This window comes from Alligator mississippiensis, chromosome 7 (assembly GCF_030867095.1).
Source record: "Alligator mississippiensis isolate rAllMis1 chromosome 7, rAllMis1, whole genome shotgun sequence".
In the NCBI taxonomy this organism is placed as follows: Eukaryota; Metazoa; Chordata; order Crocodylia; family Alligatoridae; genus Alligator; species Alligator mississippiensis.
In genome coordinates this window covers 9,306,531-9,328,432 of record NC_081830.1, presented here as the reverse complement: position 1 = coordinate 9,328,432, position 21,902 = coordinate 9,306,531, and the positions used below count along the sequence as shown (strand labels likewise).

The 21,902-nt window shown below is 44.2% G+C and overlaps 3 protein-coding genes across 3 annotated transcripts; all 3 read right to left on the bottom strand.

Annotated features, from left to right (window-relative positions):
* Window positions 1-1,020: 1,020 nt before the first annotated feature.
* Window positions 1,021-1,953, bottom strand: LOC132251740 (olfactory receptor 6N1-like). The gene has a single exon (XM_059731669.1). The coding sequence runs from the start codon at window positions 1,951-1,953 to the stop codon at window positions 1,021-1,023; it is 933 nt and encodes a 310-aa protein (XP_059587652.1).
* An 8,975-nt stretch (window positions 1,954-10,928) lies between these two features.
* On the bottom strand, window positions 10,929-11,861 carry LOC132251739 (olfactory receptor 6N1-like). The gene has a single exon (XM_059731667.1). It carries the CDS (start codon window positions 11,859-11,861, stop codon window positions 10,929-10,931), a length of 933 nt encoding a protein of 310 aa, XP_059587650.1.
* A 6,534-nt stretch (window positions 11,862-18,395) lies between these two features.
* Window positions 18,396-19,328, bottom strand: LOC132251738 (olfactory receptor 6N1-like). Its single transcript, XM_059731666.1, has one exon. The coding sequence runs from the start codon at window positions 19,326-19,328 to the stop codon at window positions 18,396-18,398; it is 933 nt and encodes a 310-aa protein (XP_059587649.1).
* Between the last annotated feature and the right edge of the window lie 2,574 nt (window positions 19,329-21,902).

Sequence of the window (21,902 nt, the reverse complement as noted above, 5' to 3'; positions counted from 1 at the left end):
CTGTTACTTAGCTCTCTTGTGTACGCTTCCCTCCCACAAGTCAGACGAAGACTGCTACCATACCCAAAAGCTTGTCTATGCCTATCCCAACTCTACAGTTTGTTCAATAAAAGGTATCACTGAAATTGAAAGCTTGCCTCTTTCATTGCTATAGCACGGCAGTTCTGGTACAAGTTCAGAATCCTGCAACATTTTGAATTGCTTTTCTTCGTTAATATTTTGATATTGAAGAAATCTGGCTTGATCTAGTGAGGAACGGGGGCTTGACAGTTCATTTCATGTACCAAATTTTACCTTAAACCTGGGAGAACCTGATGAAGAATGCCATATTTTATTTCTTTACTGGATTTGCAATGTAATTTGTTGCTGAGACAAGTCATTGCATATTTCCAGGACTCCTAAACACCATTAATTTACTTAAAAAAAAAAAAATCAGGAGAGATTTTTTTAAGGATTTTGATAATCAGACATCTTTTCATGCTATACCTATTCTACCATGGACAAATCTATGTGAAGATCTGAATTTTGGAGCTCATTTTTTTAAACTGTCAAGTTGCGATAACTCTACTAACAAGTAATTGTGGTTCAAAACCCCCCCCCAAAAATTGATCACACCCATCTTTGGGAATAGTTCTAAGTATTTTAGTCTATTAACTAGAATATGAGCTGCAGCTGACAGAAAGCAAAATACCTTCATGGATTTAGTTTAGGAGTCTGAGGACACATCTACATGAGATGCTTACTGCACAGTAGCCTAATAACACTGACCAGTAACATGCCAGTCAAAAACCATGTTAATATGCTACCACATGGTGTTTTTAGGCTACTATGCAGGAAGAGTCACAAAATACCTGTGTACTGGCACTACTGAACATTATCTCTAGTTACTGTGCATATAGTTAGTACTTCATTCAGCAAGAACAAAAGTAATTGTGCTGTAACTGAGGCACGTTCATGAACATGTACATGAGCCCTGAAATGAGGAATAGGGAAGCCAGGAGAACTCAGGAACTCCCAATCTTATTCCTTACCCCTCAAGAAAGTTTTTTTCAGGGCCTCTTTCACATCCTTGTTTCTCAGTGTGTATATGATTGGATTCAGCAGTGGTGTTAAAACGGAGTAGAAGACAGATACCACCACATTGGCATTTGATTCATACTTCACCGCGGGGCGCACATACATAAAGATGAGGGTCCCAAAATAAATGCTGACCACAGAAAGGTGTGCCGCACAGGTGGAAAATGTTTTCTGTCGGGCAGCAGCAGATGACATCCTCAGAATGGTGACTATGATTTGGACATAGGAGGCCATGGTGAAGAGGACAGCAGACATAATGACAACAGTGCTGACAGCATAGCCCACCCCCTGGATGGCATAGGTTTCAGAGCATGAGAGTCTAAAGAGCTGATCAGCATCACAGAAGAAATGGTTAATCCTGTTTGGGGTGCAGAAGGAAAGCCTGGCCAGCATGATGGATGCAAACGTTGGGCAGGTGAACCCCAGGAGCCAACATACCACAGCTAAGTTCTGGCAGGTTCTGGGACTCATGATGGTGGAGTAACGCAGGGGGTTGCAGATGGCTAAGTATCGGTCATAAGCCATGACTGTCAGGAGAAAGAGTTCAATGGCAGCAAGGGCGAAGAAAAAATAATACTGGACTATGCAGCTGGATACAGAGATCATGCTCTTCTCCACCAGGAAACTGGCCAACATCTTGGGCACCGTGACAGTGGTGTACCAGATCTCCACTACTGAGAGGTTGCAGATGAAGAAGTACATGGGAGTTTGCAGCCGGGAGTCCACCAAGACAATGACAACGATAAGAACATTACCCATGAGTGATGAGAGGTAAATGGTTAGGAACAAAATAAAGAGAACAACTTGGAGCTGCTGCTGGCAGGTGAACCTCAGAAAAATGAACTCAGCAATCACAGTCCTGTTATGTCTTTCCATGGGGTTGGCTGGATTAATTTGGATAAAGAAATCTATAAACAAACAGGTATATCCGCAACTACAGCATCATGGTTTGCCCAAAGTGAACTGACCCTATCTCGCTAGCTAGCATGCTAAGCTTACTTCCAAGATATTTCTCCAACACTCCCTTTAGGGCTTATCCCAAATATCTGGTTACATTCTCTCTCTCTGGTTAACTGCCCATCTATCTATCTATTGATCACAGTCTTCTTGCATTGGATTGACCCTAAAGTGACAACTGCTGTAGGGTTACTAAAAAAGAATGGGACAATTTCATCCCAAGCATTCATTATCTGCCAGTACATTATGTCTGGGATTCCCAAAAACTCTGTAAAGCCATAGTAAATGTATATATATCTGCATCTTTTTACCACATATGGCTTGTTTTAAGACTACATAATAAATTCAGCAATATATCAATGAAACTTCTTTCATGAGGATAAATATTGATTTTATTACATTATCATATTTGGAGTAGAATTCCCCAATTAAATTATAGTCTACTTACAATCTGATAGGATGTTACTTTACTATATCAGAAGGGAACGACCAGAGTCACATAAAACTCACAATATAAAATCACCTATAATGGAAGGTTATAGAAGTCAATAAATAACATGACATAAAATAAAATATACTTATGAAAATGGAATTTTCTTCTAGAATGCTGATTATCTAGGAGGATTTTAAAAGATAATCTTCTATGGCATATGTTTTTAAGAAAAAGAAAATGAAGTAGAAAAAAAACGGAGAGAAAAGGAAGTGTTTAAGTTGTTAGATTCCAAATGAACACGATAAATAAAATGAGAAGAATGTAACCAAGGAGCTGATGATTATTCCTTCTAATACTCAATAAAACCAGCGTGTGGTTGCTTTGGAGCTTTCATGACACCCAAGGGATCAGTCATGTGAAGAGTATTATGATTTTTGTGAGTCATCCTCTAGCAAAGATAATGGTAAGAATGAGATCATCATGGGCAACATCCCATTCCTCCTTTCTCAACCTAACTTCAGAACTGAACCCACATAACTGCAGCTTTAGTCAGTTATGCAAACTTTGGGATTGTAGTCAACTGCATCGTGGAATAGGAGCACCCTGCATGGGAATCTGTTGCAAGTAAGACAGTGGAGAAAGAGAGGCCTCCCACCTTTGAGTCTAATAATTTACAGATTGGGGCACTTCCTGAGATAACAACCCCTCTCATTCTCAGTGGGTTTGTATCTGGATCGCTTTTCTGCAGAAATCTGGTCTAACTGCCAGCCCTCTTCTTGGGCTGTCAACCTGCAGTTTCCACTTTATCTTCATTAGATACGAACTACTCGGGTTGTTTCTGAATTGTGAGGATCAGGGGCACAGGTTAGCCTGAGGCTTCTCTCTGTGCTGCACAACCCCAGCAGGGAAGGCAGCTGGCTCCAGTATGTGGGGCTTCCCTCCTGTATTGGGCGAGTGCAGGGGCTGCATGAGTGGCAGGGAGTGCCAGCAATACAGATGCCCCGCTGGAGGCTGCACCGCTAGCTGCAATGTGCAGCACTGGCTGGAGCTGTGTCCCATGGGGCACCTGTGCCCTGAGTGCCCCACCTGCTGCTGCTGCTGCTGCTGCCACCTCGTGCTGGGGATGCACACCACGGGGTGAGTGTGGGAAGGTCCCCACACCCCCAACCCTCCCTCACACCTACACGCCACCCAACCAAGCTCTGCGCTGCCATCCCCCACTTGAGTGCGGGCTCTGCCACCAGCCCCATCCCCAAGCTCCCCATGCAGAAGCTGCACGCTGGCCAGGCAGATCCTTTCTGCCCATGAGGGTAGGAGTGAGGCAATAGGGTATGTTTGGATGTCGGTGTACATGTGGGCACCTCGCTCCCACCCTCATGGGTGGAAGGGCAGGGAGGGGCACAATTTGTTGGTGGTTTCTGCAGGCCCAATGAAAGTGCTTGGAGGGCCAGATCTGGCCCGAAGGCCTTATATTGCCTGCCCCGATCTACCTATTGCTATAATAGGGACAGCTATGAATCCAGAGGGAGGAACAGAATCAGTCCTACAGTTCATTTGGGGAGCTCAGACTTGATAGCAAGCTGGGTTTTGGTTATCCACTCGGTGAGAAAGAATCTACATTTACCTTCCTGAAACGTGGAATAGAGCCAGGCCTCTAGCTATTTAGTAGCCAGAAGTTTCAAGATATATGACTGCGATCACCACAAACATAGACACTGGGGGAAGAATTTCATTTGAATTGTGGGTGCCAAGTATACTTTTGCAGCTGCAGGATGAGGAGGTCTTTTGAGAGTTCCAGGGGTATCAGACTGTTTCTCATAGGCAGACTGAGGAAAAGCATTTGGGCTAGGTACAGATAACCAAAAAGCCCAAGGATGAATCAATTCAGTCTTTGCAGATTTGTATAAACTGCACAGATTAAACTGAAACAAGTGAACAGGAATGCAGCCACATGCCTGCAGTAGCTCAGGCCAGAAGCCAGGGGGCTCTAGAGCATGGCTCCCCGGTTGTCTTCACTTCCTCTCCCTGCTGCCCCCAAGGTCTCTGGGATTTTAAGTCCAGACTTACAGCAGCAGGACTATGCAGGGTTGCTCATCACTTCGTCTTCCTACTTCCAGTTGCTTCTGGGATTTGTAGTGCAAAGTTGCAGCCAGGTGTAAGTTTTAGTGGGGGAAGGGGTGTTTAACCCCCACTCCCCGGCCACAGACCTGAGACCCCAACCAGAGTTTGCCTGTGGTGGGGGGGGCACCCCCCCTCCAACTGGACACTGGATTTTGTCCCCAGATGGGCTTGCCAACCCCCATCTTCTTATCAGACAGCTCTCACTGGTCCAGCTAGGGAGCAGAGGGGCAGGCCCAGCCCTGCTCTCTGGAGAAGACAGCACAGCCCAACACAGAGCTGCAAAGCATGCCGGGATGCTGGGGGACTATGATTTAACTGAAACCAGGAAGAGGGCTGGGATAGAAGTTTCATAAATCAGTTTGACCCAAATCAGTTAAGTCTGATACTACATTCAACCAGGCTTATCTTAAACCAGTTCCAGCCATTTTTAAACTGGTTTACCTGCACTGAGCTTCTGTTCTGTTACAGGTTTAAACCAGTTTCTGATCACTAAAACCAGTTTATGTGTAACTTCTGTCCCTAGCTGTGGAGTCTAACTTCTCTTCCAACTATTCTGCTGGGCCAATAAAATATATCCCCAAACCAATTCTGCTCCTCAGCTTTAGGCAGAGGCACTGAGTCCATACAGCCTGCCTCTTGTGTCTGGCTCTTAGCTGTGAAGTCTGTGGGGGCAGTCTCTGGGGCCTGCTTTGATAGTGGCTGAGACAGAGAACCCTATAGACCATTCTGCTTAGGTCCATATAGAGAGGTATTGTGTCCTCCAGTCCGTTCAGGAGACATGCCCAGGTGGGTTGATAAGCAGGGAAAACTGCCAATCCACCAGTGGAGGGAGCAAATGCAGACAGCTTTCAGTAACATGCAGAACTGCCTGTGTAATTTAGAAATGGGAAAAAAAGCAACCATAGCTCTCAGCAGAAATTGGTATGGAAGTGTTCCCACCAATGGGTCACAAAAGGTAACACTGAACAAGACCACTGAAGTGAAATGGCCATTGGCCACTAGGTTGGGATTGAAGCCTCATAGAGAATGGAGGGCCTTGAAGCAGATCTCTAAAGGATGATCAAGACCTTGTGTTCCACAAATGTGTGATGCCATATACACAACTGGAATAAAGCACCCAACAACCTGACTATGTGTCTCTGAGCACTCACCTACCAGTCTGGCTTGCTGTTCTCTTTTCCCACCCAACAAGGAGACCTGCTATTCCTGAGAATCACATAGCATGGAAACCTGACCAGATGTTCAGGACTCCGCCCCCACTCCCCGAACTCTAGCACAAAGATCCCGCAACCAAACCAGCACTCATAGGTGCTATCCTACAGTCCAACCAGCACTCTGAATTGCTGACCCTGAGCTTGAGTCAGATGTTCCTGTGGTTTAAGTTATTCTAGATCAGTAGTCATCAACCAGTAGATCACAATCGACTCATCGATCGTGGAGCCTCTGAGAGTTGATCGGAGGCTGAGTGTAGGCATGCATGCCCATGCACATGCCCCACCCCACCCAGTAGGTCAGTCTGTGAGGGAGAGAAGGGCTGGGAGGCTCAGATCAAGGTCCCTGTGATGTGGGAGGGAGTGGGACAGAAGCAGGGACAGCGGCAGAGGCTGGGGTGAGTGGGGCCCAGCCAGGCTGGGAGATGAGACAGAGCCCATGTAGCTCATCCAGAGGTACGGGGGGTCTCCCACCACCGTGCACACCCCAGCAGAGGCCCAGAGGGATGAGCCCCTGATCTGTGCGAGGGGCAGAGGCTGCTGCTTCTGTGCACTGGTCTCTGAGCCCTGAGCCCTGCTGCAGCTGTCCCGGGAGCGGTGTGATGCCATGTGTGTCCCACCACCGCGTGGGCTGGGGTTGTGGCTCAGGTAGATCCTGGGTTGCACTTTAATAGAAAAAGTGATCTTGTGCTTAAAAAATTGGAGACCACTGTTGTAGATCAAGAGATGAAACAGGGGAACATTGATATACACCATCTGAAGATGTAACCCTGCAGCTCTGAGTAGCAAGGCCAGTTAAACCCGAGTTGCAACAGAGTCTGACGATCCTGAATCAACTCTGTCAGCCATATCTGGACCCACAGGAAGGAAAATCATGGAAGGCAATCATCCTTGACTGGGAGAGATTGCCGAAGAAGATCTGTCCCTGGCACTCCAGATGTTACAGTCGCAACAAACAGTTGCTGTGATTTCCATTCCTGCTGCTCCCCCTCCCCTTTTAAAGCAACTACAAATGTGCACTTGCCTGTACCCTGGCAGAGGGTATATTTTAATTGATATGTCATCAGTTAGAGAGCCAAATGATCTAGGTTCTCTTCCCTTGTCTGTGAGTAGAAGCAACTTATTTTGCCTTCGAGCACTTCTATTTCCCTTTAAATTCCAGGGTCTCATGTCAGCTCCCGCTGTGGGAAATCCAGGGCTGGAATTATCTTTCATTAAGGGTAAAGTTACAGGGCAAAATGCAGTACCATGAAGAGAAATGATAGCTCACTGAAATACAGGAAGCATTATAGCTGTATTAGCTGAGTACTCCAGTCAGGTTATCATCCCTATTTCCTCAGCACGGCTAATTCAACCAGGAGGAGCACCAAGCTAATAGGGACGCACTACTTGTGGTACTCAAACTTGCTTTTTAAAACTGAGGTATCACTATATGACACTAGTCTGCCATGCACGTTGACCCAAAGCTTTGGTACAGTGACTAGCAAGCACAAAGGGATTCTGATATCACCTGGAGCTGCCGGGAGAGGTTTTATTTTTATATCACTTGCTTCTCCATTTCCTGGTGGAGAAGTTCCTGGGTTTTCTTGAGAAGTCAGATACTCTTCATGCCTGAAGGGTGTCAGACCTTGATTCAATTTTAGGAAAGGGACTTGAAATGATTTCTAGAGGGAGTAAAGTCAATGCATGGGGACAATAGAAATACATAGGATGGCAGGCTGCCTACCTTGTCGGCCTCACATTATGGGACCATCTTGTCCCATATGCAAATGTTGGCTAAGTCCATAAATCATATCTCATTCCATAAATTAATTGGTTTCAATACTAGAATATGACAAATAATTCATCCTCAATTGACAGGTCACAAAATCCTTAGACGCAGGTGTAGCAGTGGATGTAGTCTTTCTGGACTTTAGGAAGGCTTTTGACACTGTCTCCCACCCCATTCTCATTAAAAAACTAGGGGACTGTGGCGTCGACACCTACACAGTCAAATGGGTCACTAACTGGCTGGAGGGCCACACGCAGATAGTGGTGGTGGATGGGTCATTTTTGACCTGGAGAGATGTGGGCAGTGGGGTTCCCCAGGGCTCAGTCCTTGAGCCCGCAATGTTCAACATCTTCATCAGTGACTTGGTTGGGGGTGTAAAAAGCACCCTGTTCAAATTCGCAGATGACACTAAGATGTGGGGAGAAGGGGGCACACTACAAGGGAGGAATAGGCTGCAATCACACCTAGACAGGTTACAGGAGTGGGCGGATGAGAACAGGATGGTTCTCTACACTGACAAGTGCAAGGTGCTGCGCCTGGCAGGGAAGAACCAGCAGCATACCTACAGGCTGGGGAACTCCCTTCTAGTCAGCGCAGAGGCAGAAAAGGATCTTGGAGTCATTATTGATGCCAAAATGAACATGGGCCGACAGTGTGGGGACACGGTCAGGGCGACCAACCGCACCTTGTCATGTATCCACACATGCATCTCAAGCAGGTCCAAGGAGGTGATCCTCCCCTCTGTGCGACACTGGTCAGGCTGCAGTTGGAGTACTGCGTCCAGTTCTGGGCACCGCACTTTAGGAGGGATGTGGACAACATGGAGAGGGTCCAGAGGAGGGCCACCCGCATGATCAGGGGGCAGCAGGGCAGGCCCTATGAGGAGAGGTTAAGGGACCTGAACCTGTTCAGCCTCCACAAGAGAAGGCTGAGGGGGCATCTGGCGGCCATTTACAAACTAGTCAGAGGGGACGAGCAGGTATGGGGGGGGGGGTCCCTGTTCCCCCGAGCACTACCAGGAGTGACAAGAAATAGCGGTCACAAGCTGGCAGAGGGTTGATTCACACTAGACATCAGGAGGTGCTACTTCAGTGTCAGGGTGGCAAGGATCTGGAACCAACTTCCAAGAGAAGTGGTGCTGGCTCCTACCCTGGGGGTCTTTAAGAGGAGGCTGGATGAACACCTCGCCAGGCTCCTTTGAGCCCAGTACTCTTTCCTGCCATGGCAGGGGGTTGGACTTGATGATCTGCTCAGGTCCTTTCTGACCCTACCAACTATGAACTATGAATCTTTTTCACTGGATGAATGGACGGACGGGAAGATGGACAGATTTACAGATGATCTTTTTTTGTCTAGATTCTTCATGAGTAGAATATCCGTCTTGCCTGAGGTGTAATAATCTTTCAAAGAAAATCCCATGAAGAACTGCCCTTTTTCAAAATGGGAGCTGTTGCCCAGTTTTCTACCTGGGATGGAGGTCTTTTTCTAAGTACTTCTCATTTAATGGAGTCCACTTTGCAGATGTTTTCAAAAGAAGAAAAAACAAGTTATCTTTCATCATATATTTATGTATTTATAATACAACATCAGAATTGCCTGTCACGTACTGTAGGCATTATTTTGTAACATATCATACCAGCAGAAAATATGATGCCAAGTGAGATACTGATTTACTATAACAGTCAAACATGGAGTTTTACAAAATGTGCTATCTGCCACTTAGTTCTGCCGTACTTGGTTCTCTTCCACAGGTATCTGTTTTGCTCTCACCACTTCATAATGCAATATCATAAATATTTTATATGTACTAGATGTACTGTAGGCATTACTTTGTAATGTATATATTAGAACTGAGTATAATACAACACACAGCGATAAACTGGTTTACTATAACATGCTCAAACATGGAGTTTGACACAAGCATTTTTTCCATCTGCCACTTAGCTCTGCTGTATTTGCTTCTCTCCCAAAGGTCAGAGGAAGGGTGCTGGAATATCCAAAAGCTCGCCTATGTCTATCCCAACCATGCAGTTCTTTCAATAAAAGATATCACCGAAAGAAATCGCGCCTCTCTCATTGTAATAGCATGCAAGTTCTGGTAAAAATGTAGAATGCTGCCAATTTTTAACTGCTGTGTTTCTTCAGTACCTTGACAATGAAAAATGTTGCCTCCATTTAGTAAGGAGCATGTGTTTGAAATTTCAGCTGATGCACCAAATCTTATCGTAATACTTGGAGAACCTGATGCAGAATGCCACACTCCATTCTTTCGGTGGGTTTCCAATGTAATTTTTTGTTGAGTCCAGCCATGGTATTTTACAGACTGTGAAACACCGTTAATTTTTTTTTTTGGCAAGGAGGGGTGGGAATCAGGCAGGATTTTTTAAAAGACTCTGATAAGATTTCATCTTTCCATTTTATACTTGTTCTACCATATCAGAATCTATGTAAAGATCTTAACTGTATGGCTCATTTTTGAAAAAGGCAGGTTGTGATAATACGACAAACAATACATTAAATTGCACCTCAAAGAAAGAGAAAAGATTGATCATAGTATTCTTTGGGAACCATTCCAACCATTTTAATCGATACACTATAATATGAGCTGCAGCTGACAGAAAGCAAAATGCCTTCGTGGATTTAGTTTAAAGACAGGGCCAACTTTTATTATTTTTTACCCAAAAAGGAGAGATGTCATTCTGCCGTATCCAAGGATCTGGCTGTAGAGGTATAGCTACATCCATTCCCCTAAAAGTATGTCTACTCCATGTTGATGGAGTGCAGGTTCAGAGATGCCTTGACTTTTCAGTGCATCAGAAATAAGGCACCTGACAGAAAATTCTTAATACTCACTCTGCGAAAGCCAGGCCCTCCTATGTTTTCCCAATCATACACCCAGAACTAGGTGTACCATCAGTCAAGGGTCCTTTTATCATACATCTTTCTGTCTGTCTTGAAGGAACCAAAGTTAAGTACTGTACGGTTTTTGAGTAGATGTCATATCTTTCATTATACCAACTGAGTAGTTAGAAAAAAGTTCTTAGCAAGCTTTTGGGCACAAACACCCTTCTTCAGGAGACTCCCTATGCTTGAAGAAGAGTGTTTGTGCCCAAACGTTTGCTGAGAAATGTTTCCAACTACTCAGTTGGTCTAATGAAAGATATCACATCTACCAAAAAACCTTGGCTGCCTATGTCTTTAGATCAACATGACTACAACCAAAAACCCAGCAAAGTTAAGTAATGGCACTTGATCAAAGGAAACATGCTGGGACCGTGAGATTAAGTACAGCAATGGAAAACCACAGGAGTCTGAAAAGACTGATAGGAAAGTCAGGCAAACTCAGGAATTCCTAAATTTAACCCTTACCCCTCAAGAACGTTTTTCTCAGGGCCTCTTTCACATCCTTGTTTCTCAGTGTGTATATGATTGGGTTCAACAGTGGTGTTATCACTGCGTAAAAAACAGATACCACTTTATTGGCATTTGATTCATACTTCACAGTTGGGCGCACATATATGAAGATGATGGTTCCAAAATAGATGCTGACCACAGAAAGGTGTGCAGCACAGGTGGAAAATGTCTTTTGTCGGGCAGCAGCAGATGACATCCTCAGTATGGTAACTATGATTTGGACATAGGAGGCTATGGTGAAGAGGACAGCAGACATAATGACAACAGTGCTGAAAGCATAGCCCACCCCCTGGATGGCATAGGTGTCGGAGCATGAGAGTCTAAAGAGCTGATCAGCATCACAGAAGAAATGGTTAATCCTATTTGGGGTGCAGAAGGAAAGCCTGGCCAGCATGATGGATGCAAACGCTGGGCAGATGAACCCCATGAGCCAGCATACCATAGCCAAGTTCTGACAGGTCTTAGGGTTCATGATGGTGGTGTAACGCAGAGGGTTGCAGATGGCTAAGTACCGGTCGTAAGCCATGACTGTCAGGAGAAAGAGCTCAATGGTACCAAGACAAAAGAAAAAGTAATACTGGGCTATGCAGCTAGAGGCAGAAATCGTGCTCTTCTCCACCAGAAAACTGGCCAACATCTTGGGCACTGTGACACTGGTGTACCAGATCTCCACTACTGAGAGGTTGCAGATGAAGAAGTACATGGGAGTTTGCAGCCGGGAGTCCACCAAGACAATGGTTATGATAAGAATGTTACCCATGAGGGATAAGATGTAAATGAGTAGGAACAAAATAAAGAGAACAACCTGGATCTGTGGCTGGGAGCTGAACCTCAGGAAGATGAATTCAGCAGTCACAGTCCTATTCACTCTTTCCATGGGATAGTCTGGATTAACTTGGAAAATTAAATCTGTAAACAAGCAGGGATATCAGCGACTACAGAAGCCTGATTTTCCAGTTCATCATATCTAGTTAGTTAGCATCCCAACCTTAATTCCAAGATATTTTTTGCAACAACTCTCTTTAGGACTTCTCCCAGAATCCAGTTACTTTCTGTTTGCCTGCTTAGCTGCCTGTCTATCAATTTATTGATCACAGTCTTATTGCATTGTATTGACAGGAATGTTACAACTAATGTAGGGTTACTAAGAAAGAATGAAACATTTCATATCCACCATGTATCATCTCCCAGTACATAATTTCTAGGATCCCAAAACACTCTATAAAGTCATTGTAAATACAGCTTTCTGTGTAGCTCTTTTAACATACATAGCTTGTTTTCAGTCTACATAATACATTCAGCAACATTTTGATAAAACTTATTTTGTGGGATAAATAGGAATTTTCTTCTAGTATCATTTTTAAGTACAATTCCCCATTGAAGTTAAACTCTACTTACTATCTGATAGGATGACATTTGCTCAGAAGGGAAGGGAAATTCCAGAGTCAGATTACAAGTCAGAATACAAAATCACCTATGAAAGAACTTTTCAGAGATCAAAAAATGTCATAAAATGAAATAAAATAAAAGAAGTAAAATACCATGAAATGGAATAATGAATATGGACTTTTCTTCTAGGATTTTGGTTGTTTAGGAGGCTTTTCAAAGATAAAAATCTAATGCACAGAATCATTAAGAAAAAGAACAAGAAATAGAAAAGAAGGATAGAGAAGAAAGGATTTAAGATGTTAGATTCCAAATGGACACTTCAAAGAAAATTATAATAATTTAACTGGGGAGCAGATAACTGTTCCTTCTCATACTAAATAACAAGCCAGTGTGTGGTTGCCTTGGGATTTTGGTGTCACCCAAGGGAGCAGTGATGGGAAGAGTATTATGATTTTTGTAAGACATCATCTAGAAAAAATAATGGAAAGGATGAGATCATCATGGACCAGATCCCATTCTTCCTTTCTGAACCTAGCTCAGGGGTTCACAATTGAACCCACATAACTTCATTTTTGTCAGTTATGCAGAGTTTGGGGTGCTATTCAACCCCGTCATGAAATAGGAGCACCCTGCATGGGAACCAATTGAAAATAAAACAATGGAGGGAGAGCGGCCTCCCACCTTCTAGCCCAGTAACTTACTATTAGGGCACTTCCTGAGAGAATAACCCCTCTCATTCTCAGTGGGTTTGAATCTGGGTCTCCTCATTCCCAGAAAACTGGTCTAACTGCCAGACCTCTTCTTGAGACTGTCCACCCACACCTTGCATTTAATCTTCATTAGATAAGACCTACTAGAAAAGTTTCTGGCCAGCCAGGATCAGGGGCCCAGGTTGCAAACCAGGGCTCCCACTTTCCATGTCATCCTGTCCTAATAGCCACACACCTCCAAGCCTGTCTTTGTTCATTCTGGCCCCACATGGACCCCTTTCCCCTTTCCCATTTACCCAGTGAGGAGGGCTCCTCACAAAAGGAGACTGCATAATGTCCTGAATTATGTCTGTCTTGGTGTGCAGTGGCTAGAGTGTTTTCCTGGGGGTCTTGAAGCTGAGGGAAATAGAATAGCTGAGGCTCAAGTTCCTGGGCCACTCCACTAAGCAGCTGGGTGTGTGACAGCTCACAGACCAGGTGGATGTTGGATAAGCCACTGCATCCTAGGATACTGAAATAATTCAAGTTGTGTGGCACATCTATGGGGAGAGGCCCCACATTAATGGGACAGCACCTGGTTACCAGCTCCACCCAGCCCTGTGTGCTGGTTTTGGGCCCTGCTAAGGACTGGGCCTTGGAAGCTTGAGCTACCTCCGCTTGGTCTATCATGCTGAGTCATGGCTGGTGGGTCTGGGGCAATTTGATGTTCTATGTACAGTTTGGAAACTCTTCACATGCACACATATATACACACACAAAAGCCTTTAGCCTTTCACCAGATATAGATTTTCCCTTTATATTCTTGGTGTTCATTACTGGAATATTACTACAGAAAAGATAAATAGGTCATTCTTAAGTGCTAAAATGGGCTTCAGGAAAGATAGTCATGGATTCCACATATGGTTAAAATTATGTAGTAGTCGATGGCTCAATGTCTAGTTGACAGCCATTATGTATCAAGCAGAGGGGCCCAGGGCTCAGTCCTGGGGCTGGTTTTGTTCAATATCTTCATCAATGACCTGGAAGATGGCATATAGTGCAGCCTCAGGAAGTTTGCAAATGACATAAAGCTGGGGTGTGAACAAATTGGAGAGAATACAGCAAAGGGCAACAAAAATGGTTTGGATCCTGGGTACATGACTTATGAGGAGAGGCTGAGGGAACTGGGCTTATCTAGTCTAGAGGAGAGAAGACTGAGAGGGGACTTAACAGCAGGCTTCCACTACCTGAAGGGTGGTTCCAAAGAGAATACAGCTAACTCTTCTCAGTGGTGGCGGATAACAGAGCAAGGAGCAATGGTCTCAAGTTGTGGCCAGGGAAGTTTAGGTTACATATTTGGAAGATTTGTTTTTTCCCTCAGAGGGAAGTAAAACACTGGAACAGGTTCCCCAGAAAGGTTTGGAATCTCCATCCTTGGAGATGTTAAGACCTGGCTAGACAAAGCCTTGGCTGGAATGATCTAATTGGGGCTGGTCCTACTTTGAGCAGGGGTTTGGACTACATGACATCCTGAGGTCCCTTCCAACCATAATTTTCTATGATTCTATGATCAATCACAAGTGTAAGGCTTTTGGTGCTTGGCAAAAAGATGCCAGCTTCAAGCAAAGGAAATTGAATCTCCAACATGCGAAGGTAGATGTCCTAAGGAGAACCTGCAATATGAAGATCAAAAGTTGGGGATAGAAAGCAATAGAGATTCAACATCTCACTGACATATACAAGTGATTTTTTTCAGGGCCACCAAAGCCATAGACAGTGTGAGCACCCAGGGGTCAGCCCCCTTGAGACCAAAGTATAGAAGAGACATTATCAAGGAAAGATGAGACATATAAACCCACTGGAAGGAGTATTTTGAAGATGTTCTCAATTAACGCTCTGCTGTTGATTAAAGTATTCTCAACTCCATCCTGCAACACCCAGGCAGAGATGATCTCAAAATCCCTCCAACCCTTGATGGGGTGAGGAAAGCCATCAAGCAGATGAAGAATGACAAGGTATCTGGAGTGGTTGGGATCCCCATGGAAATCTTCAAGAAGGGGGAGGAGGGGTGGAGAAAACTTCAAAGCTCCATGCCATCATCTTAAGGATCTGGAATGATGAGGAAATCCCAGATGACCTCATGGATGCCATGATTGTAATTTCCATAGTCAGACTTGTGTCCTTTCTTGAAGCTTGTCACAGAGGGATTGCCTGGCTGCCCACCACAGGAAAGATCATTGCAAGAACCCTCCTGAACCTTCTCCTTCTACATCTGACCACCAACAACGTTCCAGCTGGAACGGAGCTAAACTACTAAATGGATGGTAAGCTGTTTAACCTCAGCTGACTCCAAACCAAAACCAATACCGCGCCAACCGCAATCATTGCGTTCCAGTAGGCTGATCATGCTGTAGCGTGTGCTCACTCAGATGCAGATCTTTAGGCAATCGTCAACATCTTTACCGAGGCATTCAAGAAAATGGGGCTGATGCTTAACGTTCAGAAGTCCAAGGTCCTCCACCTGAAACTTCCCAATGAAAAGTGCCCATCTCTGGTAATTTATAGTCATGGTGAGACTCTAGAGAACATTGAATATTTCCCATACCTCAGAAGGCATTTCTCACAAAAGGCTGTCATTGACAAAGAAATACTACATCACTTCAAATGTGCAAGTGCTGCCTTTGGATGCCTGATGAAATGAGTGTTGCAAGACTGTGACATCATGTCCAAAAAGAAGCTCATGATTTATCAAACAGTGGTGATCCCCACCTTGCTGTACCGAGCTGAGACATGGACAGCGTATAGGAGGCATCTACAATCGTTGGGAAAGTTCCTTGAATGCCCGAGGAAGGTCCTCGGAATCCAGCGGGAAGACAGCTACACCAGCTTTAGAGTCCTCTCACAAACCAACACCATGAGCATCAAAGTGATGATCATCTCACACAAACGTCATTGGGTCAGCCATGACATCTGGATGTCCAACTCTGAACTCGTGAAGCAAGTTTTATTTTCCCAGCACAGCCAAGGCATATGTTCACGAGAAGGGCAGACAAAGCACTTCAGGGACGTCCTGAAGGCCAACTTAAAAAAGTACAACACGGATCTCAACTCATGGGACACCAAGACTACCCAAGACCACCCCTAATGGAGGAACAGTCTTCTGCAGGGATCACAGTCATTTGATACCTTACAACATGAACAAGATGGAAAAGTAGGAACAGCAGAAACAGCATGTCATGGGCCAAATCAAGAATCCAGTGCCACCCATCCCACACGAAAATACATAAAAAGTTTCCAGCAACACTTCTGAAGCTTTTCCACTTTATCATAGCCTAATTATCTCTTCAATGGGGTAGAGAGAGATGGTTTGAGATTCTGCCACTAACCCGTTGTTTAGGGTGCTATCTTGGAAGAGAGGAGAGCACAGAATCTGACCCTGCTCCAATGAATATTTCAGGATTGTAAAAAAAGTTAAACATATTCATTAGGAGATTTAGAGTCTCATGCCACCCCAACAAGCCACCATGGTTAGGAGGCTGGATAATTCTCATGGGAAGCTCATATCTCCTCAGACAAAAAGGAGATTTCAGCCTGATTCTTCCTTAACATGGGTGAACACACAAACCCTGGGGATGTTTGATAAGAAGGTGGTATATTATCCTCCAAGTACCTGCTACGTAGAGTTACACATGCTCAAATATGTGAGAAACAAAGGTTTTTTATAGGCACTTTTTTTGGATCAACAGTGTAGTTTGGAGAGATTTGAGACAAGCTTTCCAGCACAAAAGCTAATCTGTCACTGGAGCCCCTTAATTATTCAATTAAAAAGTGAAGGCTTTCAGAAAGCTGGATTTTTAACTCCAAACTGCTGATCACTGGGAATATGCAGGAATTCACAGTGACCACAACACAGATCAAAATCAAACCTGGAGGTGCTGATCACTCACAATTTCTTATTCATAGGGATTTAGAAATTAAAAGATGCATTTTCACACTGAATAACAATACAAACAAGAATATTACAACTTTATTCATTTTGAAAAAACTTCAAGACACCATTCTTGGCTTTCATGTCAGGATTACATAATTTAGTTTGGAAAATGAATGTTATTCCTTCTCATGTACATATGTATATTTGTGTGTTTATAAGGCAACATCGGTATGACATGTAGCATACACAAGATATACCCTAGGCATCATTTTGTAACATATATATTATAGCAATAGATAATATCACATAAAGTGAGAATCTGGTTCACTATAACACACTCAAACTTGGAGTTTGACACAAGCATTGGTTCCATCTGCTACTTAGCAGTCTAGTGTACGCTTCCTTCCCACAGGTCAGACGAAGAGTATGAGCCTACCTAAAAGCTTGTCTATGCCTATCCCAACTCTGCAGTTGGTTCAATAAAAGATATCAGCAAAAAGGAAAGCTTGCCTCTTTCATTGCTATAGCATGGCGGTTCTGGTACAAGTTCAGAATGCTGCAACTTTTTGAACTAATTGTCTTCATTAACTGAAGAATTCTGCTTGATCTAGTGAGGAACGGGGGCTTGAAAGTTCATTTCATGCACCAAATTTTACCTTAAAACTGGGAGAACCTCATGGAGAATGCCATATCCTATTCCTTTACTGGGTCTCCAACGAAATATGTTGCTGAGTCCTTCGCATATTTACAGGACTCCTAAACACTGTTACTTAATTTTTCAAAAAAAATCTGGAGAGATTTTTTTAAAAGATTCGGATAGGCATGCAACTTTTCGTGCTATACCTCTTCTACCATGGCAAAATCTATGTGAAGATCTGAAGTTTGGTGCTCATTTTTTTAAAAGGTCAAGTTGTGATAACTCTACTAACAAGTAATTGTGGTACAATCCTCCCCCCCCCCTCGCAAAAAAAAAAAAAAAAAAAAAGATTGACCACCCTAGTCTTTGGGAATTGTTCCAAATATTTTAGTCGATTAACTAGAATATGAGCTGCAGCTGACAGAAAGCAAAATACCTTCATGGATTTAGTTTAGGAGTCTGAGGACACATCTACATGAGATGCATGCTGCACAGTAGCCTAATAACACTGACCAATAACATGCCAGTCAAAAACCATGTTAATATGCTATTGCATGGTGTTTTTATCCTACTGTGCAGATAGAGTCACCAAATATCTGTGTGCTGGCACTACTGAACATTATCTCTAGTTCCTGTGCATTTAGTTATTACTTCATTCAGCAAGAAGAAAAGTAATTGTGCTGTAAGTAACGCAAATTCATGAATGTGTACATGAGCCCTGAAATGAGGAATAGGGAAGCCAGGAGAACTCAGGAACTCCCAAACTTATTCCTTACCCCTCAAGAAAGTTTTTTTCAGGGCCTCTTTCACATCCTTGTTTCTCAGTGTGTATATGATTGGATTCAGCAGTGGTGTTAAAACGGAGTAGAAGACAGATACCACCACATTGGCATTTGATTCATACTTCACCGCGGGGCGCACATACATAAAGATGAGGGTCCCAAAATAAATGCTGACCACAGAAAGGTGTGCCGCACAGGTGGAAAATGTTTTCTGTCGGGCAGCAGCAGATGACATCCTCAGAATGGTGACTATGATTTGGACATAGGAGGCCATGGTGAAGAGGACAGCAGACATAATGATAACAGTGCTGAAAGCATAGCCCACCCCCTGGATGGCATAGGTTTCAGAGCATGAGAGTCTAAAGAGCTGATCAGCATCACAGAAGAAATGGTTAATCCTGTTTGGGGTGCAGAAGGAAATCCTGGCCAGCATGATGGATGGAAACGTTGGGCAGGTGAACCCCATGAGCCAACATACCACAGCTAAGTTCTGGCAGGTTCTGGGACTCATGATGGTGGAGTAACGCAGAGGGTTGCAGATGGCTAAGTACCGGTCATAAGCCATGACTGTCAGGAGAAAGAGTTCGATGGCAGCAAAGGAGAAGAAAAAATAATACTGGACTATGCAGCTGGATACAGAGATCATGCTCTTCTCCACCACGAAACTGGCCAACATCTTGGGCACCGTGACAGTGGTGTACCAGATCTCCACTACTGAGAGGTTGCAGATGAAGAAGTACATGGGAGTTTGCAGCCGGGAGTCCACCAAGACAATGACAACGATAAGAACATTACCCATGAGTGATGAGAGGTAAATGGTTAGGAACAAAATAAAGAGAACAACTTGGAGCTGCTGCTGGCAGGTGAATCTCAGAAAAATGAACTCAGCAATCACAGTCCTGTTATGTCTTTCCATGGGGTTGGCTGGATTAATTTGGATAAATGAATCTGGAGACAAACAGGCATATCAGCAAGTACAGAATCATGGTTTGCCCAAAGTGAACTGACCCTATCTAGCTAGCTAGCATACTAAGCTTACTTCCAAGATATTTCTCCAACACTCCCTTTAGGGCTTATCCCAAATATCTGGTTACGTTCTCTCTCTCTGGTTAACTGCCCATCTATCTATTTATTGATCACAGTCTTCTTGCATTGGATTGACCCTAAAGTGACAACGTCTGTAGGGTTACTAAAAAAGAATGGGACAATTTCATCCCAAGCATTCATCATCTGCCAGTACATTATGTCTGGGATTCCCAAAAACTCTGTAAAGCCATAGTAAATGTATATTTATCTGCATCTTTTTTACCACACATAACTTGTTTTAAGTCTACATAATAAATTCAGCATTATATCAATGAAACTTCTTTCATGAGGATAAATATGGATTTTTTTATATTATCATATTTGGAGTAGAATTCCCCAATTAAATTATAGTCTACTTACAATCTGATAGGATGTTACTTTACTATATCAGAAGGGAACGTCCAGTCACATAAAACTCAGAATCTAAAATCACCTATAATGGAAGGTTGTAGAAGTCAATAAATAACATGACATAAAATAAAATATACTTATGAAAATGGAATTTTCTTCTAGAATGCTGATTATCTAGGAATCTTCTATGGTATATGTTTTTAAGAAAAAGAAAATGAAGTAGAAAAAAAACAGAGAGAAAAGGAAGTGTTTAAGTTGTTAGATACCAAATGAACACGATAAATAAAATGAGAAGAATGTCATTAAGGAGCTGATGATTATTCCTTCTAATACTAAATAAAACCAGCGTGTGGTTGTTTTGGAGCTTTCATGACACCCAAGGGATCAGTCATGTGAACAGTATTATGATTTTTGTGAGTCATCCTCTAGCAAAGATAATGGTAAGAAAGGTTCGGAAAGGGGGAATGGGATGTTGCCCATGATGATCTCAAACTTCAGAATTGAACCCACGTAACTGCAGCTTTAGTCACTTATGCAAACTTTGGGATTGTAGTCAACTGCATCGTAGAATAGGCGCACCCTGCATGGGAATCTGTTGCTAATAAGACAGTGGAGAAAGAGAGGCCTCCCACCTTTGAGTCCAATAATTTACAGATTGGGGCACTTCCTGAGATAACAACCCAGCTCATTCTCAGTGGGTTTGATTCTGGATCTCCTTTTCCCTGGACAACTGGTCTGTCAGCCCTCTTCTTGGGGCTGTCAACCTGCAGCTTGCACTTTATCTTCATTAGATACGAACTACTCAGGTTGTTTCTGAATTGTGAGGATCAGGGGCACAGGTTAGCCTGAGGCTTGTCTCTGTGCTGCACAACCCCAGCAGGGAAGGCAGCTGGCTCCAGTATGTGAGGCTTCCCTCCTGTATTGTGCGAGTGCAGGGGCTGCATGAGTTGCAGGGAGTGCCAGCAATACAGAAGCCCCACTGGAGGCTGCACCGCTGGCTGCAATGTGCAGCACTGGATAGAGCTGTGTCCCATGGGGCACCTGTGCCCTGAGTGCCCCACCTGCTGCTGCTGCTGCTGCTGCCACCTCCTGCTGGGGATGCACACCACGGGGTGAGTGTGGGAAGGTCCCCACACCCCCAACCCTCCCTCACACCTACACGCCACCCAACCAAGCTCTGCGCTGCCATCCCCCACTTGAGTGCGGGCTCTGCCACCAGCCCCATCCCCAAGCTCCCCATGCAGAAGCTGCACGCTGGCCAGGCAGGTCCTTTCTGCCCATGAGGGTAGGAGTGAGGCAATAGGGTATGTTTGGATGTCGGTGTACATGTGGGCACCTCGCTCCCACCCTCATGGGTGGAAGGGCAGGGAGGGGCACAATTTGTTGGTGGTCTCTGAAGGCCCAATGAAAGTGCTTGGAGGGCCAGATCTGGCCCAAAGGCCTTATATTGCCTGCCCTGATCTACCTATTGCTATAATAGGGACAGCTATGAATCCAGTGGGAGGAATAGATTAATTCTTACAGTTCATTTGGGGAGCTCAGACTTGATAGCAAGCTGGGCTTTGGTTATCCACTCGGTGAGACAGAATCTACATTTACCTGCCTGAAAGGTGGAATAGAACCAGGCCTCTAGCTATTTAGTAGCCAGAAATGTCAAGTTATATGACTACAATCACCGGAAACATAGACACTGAGGGAAGAATGTCATTTGAATTGTGGGTGCCAAGTGTACTTTTGCAGCTGCAGGATGAGGAGGTCTTTTGTGAGTTCCAGGGGTGTCAGACTGTTTCTCATAGGCAGACTGAGGAAAAGCATTTGGGCTAGGTACAGATAACCAAAAAGCCCAAGGATGAATCAATTCAGTCTTTGCAGATTTGTATAAACTGCACAGATTAAACTGAAACAAGTGACAGGAATGCAGCCACATGCCTGCCGTAGCTCAGGCCAGAAGCCAGGGGGCTCTAGAGCATGGCTCCCCGGTTGTCTTCACTTCCTCTCCCTGCTGCCCCCAAGGTCTCTGGGATTTTAAGTCCAGACTTACAGCAGCAGGACT